Here is a 14,782-nt window from a genome sequence, read left to right on the forward strand (position 1 = left end):
CATTGAATTCTATTAAATTCCACCTAAAACACTAAATTTATTAAATTCTACCTAAAATATCCTGAACACAACACAGGATTAGCAACATTTGGAACTGAAATCGTGACAGGATTTTGAAGAGCTGGGTCGTGTAACGACTTACAGAATGTTTCTGCCAACACTCTCGTAAAACGGGTCTCTTCTTTTTATGAACTACCACTTCCTGCATGTCTTCCAGGGAGGGATGCTGGCCAATTTCTTCTTCAAATGGCAACATGTACTCATCTACTGGGCCTAGGGATAAAAAAAGAAGTTAGAACCATCAATTTGGTTTTAAAAAAAGGGTTAAAAAATGGTTCCAGCACCGCGTACGCCGCACAGCCCAGGCTGCGACAGCAACTGCTGCTCCTCCTCCAATCCAGGACTAAATACTTTGGCTGATTCCTCAACAGAATCAGAGGGACGAGCTTTGTACGCTGAATTACAGATTATTTAGCTACAGGTTATATAATTATATGCTCCTGTAATATGTATTTTGTGCTCTTAGATCAACAGTCTAAAAAAAAAAAGGAGAAGAAATGAAGAGTCTGGTACAGATGAGGCCGATGAGGATCAGTGGAACCAACAAGGTACCTGCTGAAAACAAACAGACAGAAAAACGAGCCCCAAAAAACCCTCAACAAACCCAACCACGTGTTTGCAGAGAGAAAAGCAGCTGTGACTGTGCAGCGACACAAAGCTGTGACTGAGGAAAGCTGCTTCCCTTCATCTCACAGCATCCCAGCATGGCCTGGATTGGAAAAGCCCTTCGAGATCATGGAGTCCAACCATGAACCCAACACTGACAAGTCCCCTATGACTAACCCATGTCCCTCAGCACTATGTCTACACGACTCTTCAATCCCTCCAGGGATGGGGACTCCACCACTGCCCTGGGCAACCCCTTCCAATGCCTCAGAACCCTTTCAGCACAGAAATTCTTCCTCACATCCCATCTCAACTGCCCTGGCCACAACTGGAGCCCATTTCCTCTTGTCCCATCACATTCCCATCATTCCATTCCCTTCCTGATGCCTCCTTCATGTTCTGCAATAACACCCACGGGTGCCAGAGAGATCTCCAGCACCCTCCCAGTGAGGTGCAGCTCCAGATGTTTCACAGCACACTGACGCATGAACAATCAATGAAAACCATGGAGCTGCCTCAGAGATTTGTGCAAGATCCTGTCAGTAGACAGCTTAACATCCCCCCAGCGCCTTCTGCTTCACAAGGAACGTTGGAAGTGGAAAAGCACCCTGTGGCCACGACGTATATCTCCTATACATCCCGGCTTTTTCCATGGGGATGTATGTGTCAGCTGCGCTGGGCAGCTCTCTCGTTGGAGAGCTTTGTGACAAATGACATCACCACCCAAGTGAAACCATCCCATTTACTGAGCTGAATTCAGCTGCTTTAAAGACTGCACCGAAACTTTCTCCCAAACATTTCTGAGCCCTGTCCTTTGTCGTGTTCTTTATTAATCCTGAGTTATTCTGCACACCCAAAACAATGTCCCATTTACAAAACTTCAGGCTAGTTTTCATACCTGAAAGGGGGTCTCTGGTATCTTTTCTTGAGAAGAGTTTAAAAACTGGATCTAACAGTTTGTGTTAGGAGGGAAACAACTGTTTTCCTAACGAGTATCAGCGCAGGTTTCTCAGGTGTTTTCACCCTCTAAGCAATCAACAATGAATTAGAAATTCTGACATCCATATGAGCGGAATTAATGTGACATTGGTGATAAGAGAGAGAAAAAGCGGGTAGGGAGGCACTGAGCCTCCCCCTGGTACCTGTGGTTACACCACAGACTTTTCTCCGTCTCCCTGTGGACAACTGAGCTCTGCTGCAGAGATGAGTGGCTCACCGTGATTCAGGGGGGCCCAGGGGGTGTCCTGCACGTGCTTACAAGCAACTAGAAAATTTTTAATGGCATCAGTGCTCTTTGTAATAAAACACGTGTTGACCTATGAAAATTCTCCCTGTCTTTTCACCTGGTATTCCCTTCCAGCCTGGGGAGAGATCTCTGACGTTAACAAGGGTCTGCAACATCGTCCACAGCAGCACAAGAAGGGGGGTCACTCCCCAGACGCTCAGGTGTACAGCTGAAGGTATCAGCTTCTGAGCGGGTGCAGGTGGGATGGCTTTGTTACCAAGGTTCATCTCATCTGAGCTTCTGTTTATGAAAAGCAGCGATACTTTAAAGAGAAACTGATTGGTGCTGAGACCATCTGGCTGAACTCAGAAGAAATCAAGCCTGACAAGATTCCAGCAGCATTTGGCCAAGATCTGAACGTTGGGATTGTCCTGTGCAGGGACAGCAGTTGGACTCCATCATCCTGGTGGGTCCCTTCCCACTCACAACATCCTGTGATTCTATGATATTAGGTGAGGAGTTCCACACTAATTCTCTCTCTTCCTTCCCATGACCCAGAGAAGAAATGACCCAGATACAACCCATGTATCAGAAAACTTACCTGGGATGTCAGATACTGAAGAGACTAAATTACAAAGTGACTCCATGATGTTGGTGTTCCACAAGACTACCATCCTCACCAGATTTTATTACATCCACATTATCTACCTTCCCCAATTTCTTGCTTTAAAAGCACCTCTCACACACTGCATTAAATATTTCCACAGATGAAGTACGTTGCTCACCATCTGAGGCAGTACAGCGGGATGCCAATTCCCAGAGGACCAATCCCATGGCATACATGTCTATTCTCAGGAACGCATCCCTTTGGAAGTTTATAGCACCTTCTAGTACCTCAGGAGCCATATACCTTCGTGTGCCAACCTTGAAAAAAAAGGGAAAGCATAAAAATTTGTAGGCTAAGAATCAACATGACCACAATTACCACTCCAGCTGGTCCCAGTTAGAATAACGCTGTAGACCAGTAGTATTTTGTTTGTTAAGACATTAAAAATCACCACGTTTATCCTTGCTTAGGAATAAGTGCTGGAAGTTTCTTGTATCCTTATATCCAAGAGTGAATTAGAAACAATCATATAGACTGGGTCCTATGAAAGGTACTCAGAAAGCAGGAAAATCTGAATATATTTTAAAATGACACATTTGCATAACAATTCAATATATTCATCAATGCCATTCCCTATTTTATCAAGCTGGTCTAGTGGAAGGTGTCTCTGCTCATTGCAGAGGGGTTGGACTAGATGACCTCTAAAGGTCCCTTCCCACCCAAACCATCTGATGATTTTCTCCCAGATTACAGGAAGGCCATTATTCTTATTTTTTCATGTCAAAAGAATTACTGCAGTTCCACAAAAGGATGTGAAAGGTGCTTCTGTTTCTCCTCACGACAGGAGCAGTAATAAAAATAGCAAAGGAAAAACTAGCAACCAAAGTGCGATCTCTGTAGATTCACAGAACCCAGTTCTATGAAACCACTTACACATTCCAACTTTGGGGATATCCATTGGCCACGACATTCCAACTTTGGGGATATCCATTTGTTTCGACCCCAGTTAATGATGAAATTATATCTCTGAATAAATCACAACTTCTCTGATATCTGAACATGTTTCCACTATTTAAACCTTCATGGTAACAGCAACGTTTCTCTTTAAGCAAGGAGGTTTTATAATCTTATTGTACAGATTTTATTTCTGTCACTCAACTATAAATTATAAAAATAATAAAATAATATAAATTTTTCTGCCTAAAATTAAATACATTTAGTTTTCCAGAAACCACAATGCTCTAAGCTCACACTTGTTATTTTAAAACAGTTCCCTGTTGTAGGACAAGTGTCACACAACACTCCTGTTGTTTCAGGAAAGTGACTGTTGCTGGCTCAGAAAGTTAAGATGCTGGCTGACAATTTAAGTCTTAATTTCTGAACAGAATCACAGAATGGTTTGGGTTGGAAGGGACCTTAAAGATCATCTAGTTCCAACCCCCAGAACAATTAATAAAATATAGCAAGACCACTCTTTCTTATCCAAATCCCCTCGTAAGAATGAAAATAAAAGGGGAGAAAGGCCGTGTAATGAGATTGGCGGGGAGAAGGTTGTGATGGCTGGTTCCATATTTCTTTTTTAATAGTAAAGTTCCTTGCTTTGTCGCATCAGTGTGATGAGGAGGTGGTGTGGTAACAGCTTTAGCACACTCATTAGTTGGTGATAGAAACTGGGTTGTGATTTGTTTCCTCTTGCTTGTTCCTTCAGCACAAATCCCATGTCGATACAACTAGTCCCATTTCTGCTGTTGCATCCCAGCTGAAGATTTGTCCAGCACAGAGCCACCAAGATGATGAAGGGAGTGGAGCATCTCCCTGCTGAGGAAAGGCTGAGGGAGCTGGGGCTCTTTAGCTTGGAGAAGAGGAGACTGAGGGGTGACCTCATTAATGGTTATAAATATGTTCAGGGTGAATGTCAGGAGGATGGAGCCAGGCTCTTCTCAGTGATGCCCAATGGTAGGACAAGGGGCAATGGGTGTGAGCTGGAACACAGGAGGTTCTGCTTAAACTTGAGAAGAAACTTCTTTACAGTGAGGGTGCCAGAGCCCTGGGACAGGCTGCCCAGGGAGGGTGTGGAGTCTCCTTCTCTGGAGACATTCAAGACCCGCCTGGACGCCTTCCTGTGTGATCTCATTGAGGTTCCTGCTCTGGCAGGGGGGTTGGACTGGATGATCTTTTGAGGTCCCTTCCAATCCCCAACATTCTGTGATTATTTAAAGAACTGTTTCATTTTTAGCCTGTGAGAGGAAAGTGCAAATCGTCATTCTCCTTAAAAGTCACCAAAAATCGGGCTGATGCTGCAGTCTCCTGCGCGTGAAGAACACCTGAACTATCGACTTCCACTCACACACAGTTAACAGTTGTATCATTTCTGGAAAACAACTGGTATTTACCTGTCCATGTGTATCCCCTGCAGACTTTCCAGCCTCAAACTTTAAAGCTAGACCAAAATCAGCAATACAAGCTGTAAGGTTATTTTTCAGCAGCACATTCTTGCTTTTGATGTCCCTTTTAATGAAAAAAAAAATATTAAAAAATTAGAAATTTAGAACATGAAATACCATATAAAGTTCTAAGGAAAAAGTAATATAATAAACCAAAGAACATTATAATATGAAAGGAAAGAAAAATATAAAGAAGCAGCCCATTTAAACGACAAAATAATAATAATAAAACCTAGGAGTACACTTGCACACTGTGATTCTTCTGAGGCCGCATTGGAACTGTCATTTTATGCCCAGTTTTAAAATACACACACATTTATAAGCATGTATGATACAGAAATAGAATAAAAACGTATTTACTGCCTACTTTAATGACAGCTACATTTTCTTTGTTTAAATAATGGGAAACTAAATGCTTAGCCACAACCAAGATTCATTTTTCAAACGAGCAGACACACGATTTCCTGCAGAAACAAAAGATCACGGGCTCGATCCCAGGATTCCACCTGCCCTGGGGGTACTCCCCCATTTCACCATCAGTCAAGCAGTTTTGCTCATGAAATTCCAAATTCTGCAGAATCTGTACAGCTCTTACTCTATATGTTTATCTTTTCTTTTGGCTACCGCTGTAATTTCAGCTGCCTACTTCTGTTCCCAGCTTCCTACACCTACAACAGCGATTACACCCGGCGAAAGGCCTGACACCACTGACAGGAAATGTTTCTGTCTGAAGGCATTCGGTACTACTTAAAGTTACACAGGAAAGTGTTTCAGGTGGTTCAAACAGTGATAATGCTGATTATTTTTATATTATTATTCAATAATATGTTTGCTGCGTTAAAATACTTCTTTTAATTAAAAAAAAAACCCCCAAAAATTCCATCTGCATGCTTTTCAGCTCAAAAGATTTCCTGCAATTAAGAATTTCTTTGGACTATCTAGATTTTTTTGAAAATTCTCTAAATGCTGATTATTTCATATATTGCATAGTACTTAAATAAACTCCTTTTTTAAAAAAATACAGTTAATTATTACATTTACCACAATCACCTCATGCAGTTCTATAAATCATCAGCTAGATTTTTTTGCTTAGGCTGAGCAGATTTTTATTATGAGGCTCTTGATAATTCTAGAAGGAAGATATCACAGAGGATTTAGACTATTTCCCATCTATCCACGATTCATACATTGTTAATATTTAACCTCAAGGTTAAATATTAGCAGTTACACACCAATATTTCACAGCTACTATACCTATGTGAGATGGCAGGTTTATGTCCATCTTTTAGCCCTGGTATGTCCTCGTGAAGATAAGCCAAGCCTCTAGCCATGGTTTGAGCGATGTGGCATAGCTCGTTCCAAGAAACCACGTTAGCTTTGAGAAAGTCTGTTAATGAACCCTGCAGAGCAATAAAAGAAAGACAATTAAAAGATCAATTTCACACTCATCTACTCCTAAAGAAAACTTCTGTGTGGGCTCCATCATTAAAGGACGTGACGTGCCCATGTGCCTTTGTTTGCTGATAGATCATGTAATTAAACGTGTGTGTACACATGTAATTAAACATGTATGTACACATATAATTAAACGTGTGTGTACACAATCAACTGCTGGTTTAAAAATATTAAAAAATCAGCTTTTGCATCATCTCTAGCCCATGAATAGAATCAAGATGCATCCACCCATCACCTCAACAAGCCAACGGCACAATGAACCCCAGCTCAGCGACATGCTTACCAACGAGCTGCGCTTAACTGTCAGTGTCAGCGTCAGAAATGGGAGCCAGGAGTAAAATATTTAAGTTCTTTATAAAGAACACCCTGCTCTTAGGAAGCTGATTTATAGGAAAATTACAGGAAATTACAAGTGAGATTCACCTTCAAGAATCCTGCTCAACTGTGTTACGACCATTCTCTAAAACCTTTAATTCTAAGTCTTTTTCTTACGGACCAGCAACGGTAAACTCCAGTTTCACAAGAGAATTTCAGAATGAAATACATACTCTGAATAAATATAAAGAGATAATGTAAAGTAAAAATGTAGTCAGCTTAAAGCACATATTTCCATGGATCTGCATATTATCCAGTTTGTGAGATGTCAGTGTGTCATGTTACTGTGTGAAAATCCAACACAAAGGGGAAAATGAACAAAGCGCTGTCCGAGCGCAGAGGCTACACTTTAAACAGGAAATTTAAAAATTCTTATTTTCCATCAGGGTAACAGTAACAAGATTTTTAAAGCTCTTAGACAAAAAAAATAATTAAAAAAAAAATTAAAAAAATATGGCAATAACCTTTCAGAAAGGTAAATTAGTTTGATATTATCTATTTGATTGTGAAGGTCTGTCAAAAATCTTAAGTAGTTGGATAGTTTTAGTTTTCTAAATGATTAAAGCAGAGGCATCAGGGGGACAAAAATGCCAGAATGAAGAATGCAACGTTCAGCACTAGAAATATGATCTGTGACCCAGCCTCGATGCATCAGCATATCCATATTAGACACGTTTATATTTTCTCAAATGAGACTTTTTTGCTCTTTGTACTTATATCTGTGACAGTTACATGAGTTAAAAAACAAAAAAAACCCCCAAAAAACTCCTAAGTGGACAAAATAAAACAGTGAACATTTTCTTCGTTACATATATTTATGCTTCTTATTGTGGTTATCACAATACAAGTGATAAAATATTACTTCTTTCTTACAGACATATCTTTGCAAGATGGAGATTATTTAATTTAGGGAGATTTAGATGGGGGATATTGAAAAACAAACATTCTAAAAAGCAAAAGAAAAAAGAATAATTTTTTATTTTCTAAAATAACTCCCCTATTAAAGGCTGATGACAATTTTCTCAGCTGGCTGAAAATAAATTTAAATTCATATCCAATGAAAAGAGTAAGGAAAAAGACTTGAAATTTATTAAATAATATTTAATTTAAAACATTTTACTCCTTAACTGTCTAAAGTTCACATTTGTGACAAATTTCTTCATCTACAATAATGCTAAAAAAAAAAAAAAGACACTACAGTGAGAACTAAACACACCTTTTCATGAAATGCTGTAATTAACCAGAGATCCACATCGATGCTGGTGCCTCGTTTCTCTGCACCGATGAACTGCAGAATATTGTCGTGCTTCATTCCAGGTAAACTGTAAATTTCATATTCGTTCTGCCAGGATTGCTTGTCCTTTAAACAAAAACACACAAAATAATGACAATAAGAACTGCTGTCCCTGACAGAAGTTTCCTCCTGTAACCTCCTGTGCAATTTTAAGTGATCAGTCAAAGTTACTAATTATTTTTATTCTTTTTTTATTCTTTTCTTTTTCTTTTGGCAAGCCAGGATTTATTACCTAAAGGAAAGTACAGTGTATACTATTAACAATATGATTATTTTAAAATTACAAACGTTTAGACTAATAAAAATACTTCTGTTACAAACTACTGACCTAACATATACCAAAATATGAAAAACTCACTTTTTTGGGATGTATTAATATTAAAATATAGCAGAAAATCTTCTGAAAAACTTAAAATTTGTTGTAAACAGACATCAACTGTTGAAAATGACATCAGCTATCACAGATGTGAGCCATGGAAACAAAGAGAGGACTGGAGTCTACATACTGCAAATCATTACAATTGCTTCAGTCTTAACATTATGGTTCAATTTTTATATTTTATTAATCTTCTAGACCCACATAAAGAATTAGAAATAGGTTTTCCTCCAATTAAAAGAACGAAGAAAGTCTCAGATTTAATTTATGTTGTGCTGCTGCCTGAAACCAGCATAAATACATCCCATTTCTCCTCGAAGAACAACAACCTGCCGATTTATTGGGTAATCATCAGAAAACACAAGAGCATTTCTGCTCCTCAAGTAGCAATGGGTGTTTTTAATTGATGTAAAATCTAATATCACTGTGTATGATCACTTGGTATTCTTTAACTAGACTGGATCTTAAAATTATAAGCACAGTCTTTTCTAAAACATGGTTTTCAGAGGGCACTTGCTGGGAGATAAACATTATTTCACTTAATTGAGGCATGTTTAATTGGAACAATCACCTTCTGGGATTGCATTTCAGGACGTTCCTTCCAAGTACAATTTAATTTGAAAAATATTAACAAATTCTTCCCAACTGATTGAGAGATGTGAGAGAGCTGCTTAAAACTACTCCTGCCAAATACTTAGTTTTATGACTAGGAACATATCTAAACTTCACAGAGTTTATGTCTCAATACTACATTTGCTGCATTAAAATACTTATTTTAATTCAATAAAACTCCCTCTGCAAATTTTTCAGCTCAAAACATTTCCTGCATTTAAGAATTTCTTTGGACTATGTTGATTTATGGTAAATATTGAAAATTCTCTAAAATATTGTGACTAGAAAAGCTGGTTTGTGACATTATGATGGACACAGGACACTAAAAACTTCTGCTTACCTGGATAGGGAATATTTTGACCGCAACATACTCATTTAGCAGTTGAGCTTTCCATACACATCCAAATCTTCCCCTGGCTTTGATCTCTAGTAACTGCAACGGCTTCAAACCCATCAACGGTGAAGGTGGTGGTGGTCCAGGATCCTGAAATCAGATTAGAACCGTTAATTGGATGTGCTATCTATGATGGCAGCGCTAGAAATAAAGGCTTGTCAACTGAGAGAGATTCGGTATCACATACCCAACCCCCTTGCAACAAATTCCCCCACACAAACCAGAAACAAACCAGCAACTCTTCTCCACAGGGAAAGAAAATGAGATTGTCAAACACGCTCAGAATTAACGTGCAAGTGAGAGCGTGACAACGGTGACAGTACAAATCTGTCCGACCCAGTGGGAAAAGCACAGCAGAAATTAAAAAACAATGATAATCAAGCTTTACTTGGTACTTTTTTAATTGACAGAATTAAAATGAGCACCTTTGATATGTTTAAGGGTTTTTGAAACCCCTCACTCTCTGCACTTATCTACTGGTTTGGAGTTGAGCTGGTACCATCACAACCCTACTTTAAAAGCTCCACTGCTTCCTGGGGACAGAAGGTTGCAGGCCAGTATGTAGCCAGGCCATGTCACTACCAGGTCTTCCAGGAGGTAACTAATGTTTTTCCATTCGGAAGTCACTGAGCCACGTGCACAGTGCAGATGTTTGGCACAGGAAACCAAACACCATCATCTCAGCACTGAGTCCTGCCGGCGACACGAACGGGGCGGCGTGAGCAACCACAGCACCGATGTGTCAACCTACTGATCGGCTTCTGTTGCTCCCAACTGTTGCTACTGTACATCAGCAACGTGTGCCTGAAATGTGAGCACCTGGCTGCACCCCAGCAACAGAACTGGAATCAAATGGAAGAGATTCTCTTACGGTGTTTTTACTCTCCTGAAGGGCCAGCCCAACAATTCCTGTTCACACAAGACGCCGCAAGCTGGGAAGTACAACTGCAAGTGAGACAGAGCTTCCATACAGCTACGTGTACAACCACCAGCCTTAATAGAGACTGAATAACTTCCCTTTCCAGGAAAGAAGATGTGACAGCTTACTGCATGTCTTGTATTTTATATTTTATACATCTCCTACATACTCTGTATCATACACATCATCTGAATATAACAAGTAGATATTCAACTTTGTTGCCAAAGATGAGCTTGTCTCTGGGCTGTTCTTTTCTCTCCAATCCATCATGTTGGAGTGGTTTGTAAGCTTCTTCCCTACCGTGAGCAAATGCATCAGACCCATGTTCATGTGCCTCTGCATCAAAGAATGTTACCCTGTGCCCAGAACCAGAGAAACACGATGGCTTCTGTCCGATCCCTGTTTTCTGCAGGAAAATAAGTCAAGTTCTGGTGTGGTCACTGGGCAGAAGTACCAATACTGTCACCACGAGAAGCCAAAACTGTCACCACCTTCCCTCCACATCCCCCTGAATTAGTTTAAACCACGACTCGTTCCTCAGCCCAAATTACTGAAGAGAACTGCAAATGCCAGTGCCAGAGGTGACAGCGTGGGGCAGACTGCGAGACTGCAGATGGGAAGAGGGTGAACGGCTGCTTTTAGTGGGAGTGCAGGTCCATGGAGACCACAATTGTACCATTTTTCTATGTCATATGACATAGAAAAAACCAAACATACAAATGAAGGGACTTTTGACAAGGGCAGAGAGCTACAGAACAAGGGGTGATGGTTATACACAGGACAAGGGGTGATGGTTATACACAGGACAAGAGTAGATTGAGATGAGATCTGAGGAAGAAATTCTTGTCTGTGAGGGTGGAGAGACAGTGTCCCAGGTTGTCCAGAGGAGCTGTGGCTGCTCCTCCCTGGAAGTGTTGAAGGCCAGGTTGGATGAGGCTTTGAGCAACCTGGTCTAGTGGAAGGTGTCCCTGCTGATGGCAGGGGGGTTGGGACTGGATGAGCTTTAAGGTCCCTTCCAACCCAAACCAGTCTGGGATTCTATGAAAGGCAGCTATTGCTTTTAAATTACAGTCACACTGCAGTCAGTATACAACAAAAAAACCCCAAACCCTAAGTCTACTGTTAAAAAAACCTCCCTCCAAATTCTCTATTTTCTCCCGGTCACAGCTGTAACGCTGTTTTAAAGAGGAAGAACGAAAACCACTGCAGTAGTTGCCTCTATGAAACAAACGAGAGTGCTCAATAATTAAGTATCTGAGCACTTCAGTTAGCGACATAAAAACCTTGTGCATGCTAAAGACACATTTTCTGAACAACTGTGGTTTTAAGCGTATTTTACTATTGTGAGAATGGTGACAAGTGCTTCTGTATCCAAGCTTTGAGTAGCCTAAGCACAAGAATAAATAACCATTCTCTTGTTTCTTATTAAGCAACAAATATATCCTATATATATATATATGTTTTCTTACTAATCAACAAATACATCCTTCAAAAAGAACAAGTTTAAGAGAAAGACAAATTTATAGCTAAGCCATTTCAAAAACTCTAATTCCAGAAATTAATAAATGTAAAAGAAAATATCATGTTTGAAAATCAAATTAGAGACACATTACAATACTATCTTAAAAAAAAAGTATGAAATCCTTTTGCAAAGACGACAGTGATAGATAATTAAAGTTGGAACATCACAATTGCTGGGTTTAAGCTGGACAAACAACAACAAGGAAAATGAAGAGCTGAGTTTTCCCTCCCGTGCTGCCTTTCACTCAGTGCCAAAGCCCTTTATGAATATTTCAGGCACCAGGGAAATCACTGTCCTCAATTTGTAATAAAACTAGAAACAAGATGCCCAAGTTTACTCACAAGAGCCTACTTAACTTGTAAAAAACCCAAAAACCCTGTTATTTTTAAGAATCCTGAGCACTGTACAGCATCTGGGGATTTAACATCAGTTAATCAGACAACTTTTTAAACTTTTGAACCCTTGCCTAAATTAAGAGAATGATTTGTGGGAAGTGAAACCCCCAAAATCACTTTGATGTAGTGGCTAGAACAATTCTGCTTCCTTTCCACACCCACCACCCAAAACATCTGCCTGTATTTCAAAGCACACTATATGAATTTTTTCTCAATCATCAAGCAAATGACCATTGAATACTTCTCAAAGATTTGATAAAAAACAAATTACGGCATCTATCACGAGAGAGGCAGTAACTCCCCAGTACAAACTGGCCAGTGAACACTGGTGCTTCTTACTCTCACATTAGACCACAATATTTTTCATACACCTGGATTTCGTATTTCCTAGAAAATCCTGGCATTTAAAAATTATTCATTAACACACTATAAACACACTGTGGTTCTGAGTTAATAGAACCACAGCTCTATTCCCACTACCTTCTCTAGCTGTGGCTCCCTGCACATTTCCTTCTCGTGTTGGAACATTGCTATGAAGTCAAAAACTTCCAGCCTTCTTATGAAGAAGCAACACACACCCCCCCCCACACACACAAATCAAAACAAATCCCAATTTAAAATGGAAAATCTAATTGCCTTCTGGTAACAGAACTAAAAAGAATAGTTTTCCAGGTTTTTTCTGATTTTTTTTTCCCTAAACAACTTGGTTAAAATCAACAGGCACTGACTCTAAAACTACAGGTACTATTTTTATACAGTAACATTCCTCGATGGTATTTTCAACTTGCTCTACTTCGAAGCAAAAATGTTTAACGTGCCACGGGCATAATTATTTTTGTATGGCTTGTTCAAATCATCTCTGTGGCGCCGAGGATGATGATATAATGTGAGTAAAGATATAATATGGATATATTAGTCTAACAGCTTGCCACAGCTGTCAAAAAGGACCCAATTCCCCATTCCTGAGCTTTCCCTGTCCCTTCCCTTGGGCTGATCCTGGTACTTGTTTGACCACACACACAGCAAATCGAGGCAACGTGCTAGATGGCCAAAAAGTTTTTATTTATTTATATTTAAAATCAGATTAATTTTCTGGTAATTTAGCAAATTGAATCAGTCTGTACCATGGTGCTGGTTAACAGAAGCAGCACGGCGAGGCAGAAGGAAGCAGCGCTCTCGTTTGGGAGCAGTGAGCCACTGGCCCGTGTAACCTCATTGTCAGTTCTCCACCAAACACAGGCCCTGTCCTAACCCTGGGGCAGTCAGCAAAGGCACCAGGAACGCTCCTGCTGCACAATGACCCGCTGCCAGGTAAAAAGCAGAAGCAAGGGGAAATGGGTTTAAGCTGAAAGAGGGCAGGTTTAGATTAGATATTAGGAAGAAATTCTTCACTGTGAGGGTGGTCAGACACTGGAACAGGTTGCCCAAGGAAGTTGTGGATGCTCCTCCCTGGAAGTGTTGAAGGCCAGGCTGGATGAGGCTTTGAGCAACCTGGTCTAGTGGAAGGTGTCCCTGCTGCTGGCAGGGGGGTTGGGACTGGATGAGCTTTAAGGTCCCTTCCAACCCAGACCATTCTATGATTCTATGATTCTACTTGAACTGTCTGGGTCACAGGATGCAGAGCACTCACAGACAACTCGGCTTTTCCTGTAGCACAAAGCCACGGATCGTTAAAACCCTTAGTTTGGGTTGTGTGGTGACCTCAAACTCATGGACATCTAGTTATGTCGTACACTGTAATATAACCAAGGGACCAGTGATGGAACAAGAGGAAATGGGCTCCAGTTGTGGCCAGGGCAGTTGAGATGGGATGTGAGGAAGAATTTCTTTGCTGCAAGGGTTCTGAGGCATTGGAAGGGGTTGCCCAGGGCAGTGGTGGAGTCCCCATCCCTGGAGGGATTGAAGAGTTGTGTAGACATAGTGCTGAGGGACATGGGTTAGTCATAGGGGACTTGTCAGTGTTGGGTTCATGGTTGGACTCCATGATCTGAAAGGGCTTTGCCAACTGAGGCAGCTCTGGGATTCTGTGTTTTCAAATCTCAATCAGGGCTTTTTGGTTCTTGTTTGTACAGCTGGGAGTTGCTGTCAGGAAGTACACACTAGTCATACCGGGAAGAGAACAGAGGGAAAAATATTCATTAAAGAATGGTAACTTCCAGAAACAGGTTTCCTGAAGTGTCTTCAAGAAAGGTTCTCAAGATCAGAGATAAGTTTAACAAACATGAAACTACAAATCCATTAAAATAAACCAACTGAACAGCTTGTTTAGAGACTTTCCCCAACACAGACTGTCGGCACTTGAGTTTCTCTCCAGTCGTGGATCTCATGTGGCAACTGAATCAGGTGATTCACCATGTACAACAAAGGGAAAAAACCCCCAATTATCCAAAGGGGGTTGTATAACAGACACAATTCTCATTCCTGACTCCAAAATATAAACAAGTTATCAGACTTCCAGAGCACGTGGAAGTTTTCCTTGCTAAATGGTGCAATATTTC

At 40.4% G+C, this 14,782-nt stretch overlaps 1 protein-coding gene across 1 annotated transcript in view; it reads right to left on the reverse strand.

Moving 5' to 3' along the window:
• Positions 1 to 142: 142 nt before the first annotated feature.
• Positions 143 to 14,782, reverse strand: part of ACVR2A (activin A receptor type 2A) — a gene marked incomplete at both ends in the record, with an annotated part of 29,467 nt that continues 14,827 nt past the window's right edge. The window contains 6 exons of the mRNA XM_029087142.1: positions 143 to 273; positions 2,677 to 2,815; positions 4,892 to 5,006; positions 6,197 to 6,342; positions 7,989 to 8,132; positions 9,395 to 9,538. Coding sequence (XP_028942975.1) covers positions 143 to 273; positions 2,677 to 2,815; positions 4,892 to 5,006; positions 6,197 to 6,342; positions 7,989 to 8,132; positions 9,395 to 9,538 — 819 coding nt within the window. The remainder of the gene's footprint in view (positions 274 to 2,676; positions 2,816 to 4,891; positions 5,007 to 6,196; positions 6,343 to 7,988; positions 8,133 to 9,394; positions 9,539 to 14,782) is intronic.

Source organism: Antrostomus carolinensis, unplaced genomic scaffold, assembly GCF_000700745.2.
Source record: "Antrostomus carolinensis isolate BGI_N321 unplaced genomic scaffold, ASM70074v2 scaffold11390, whole genome shotgun sequence".
Lineage (NCBI taxonomy): Eukaryota > Metazoa > Chordata > Aves > Caprimulgiformes > Caprimulgidae > Antrostomus > Antrostomus carolinensis.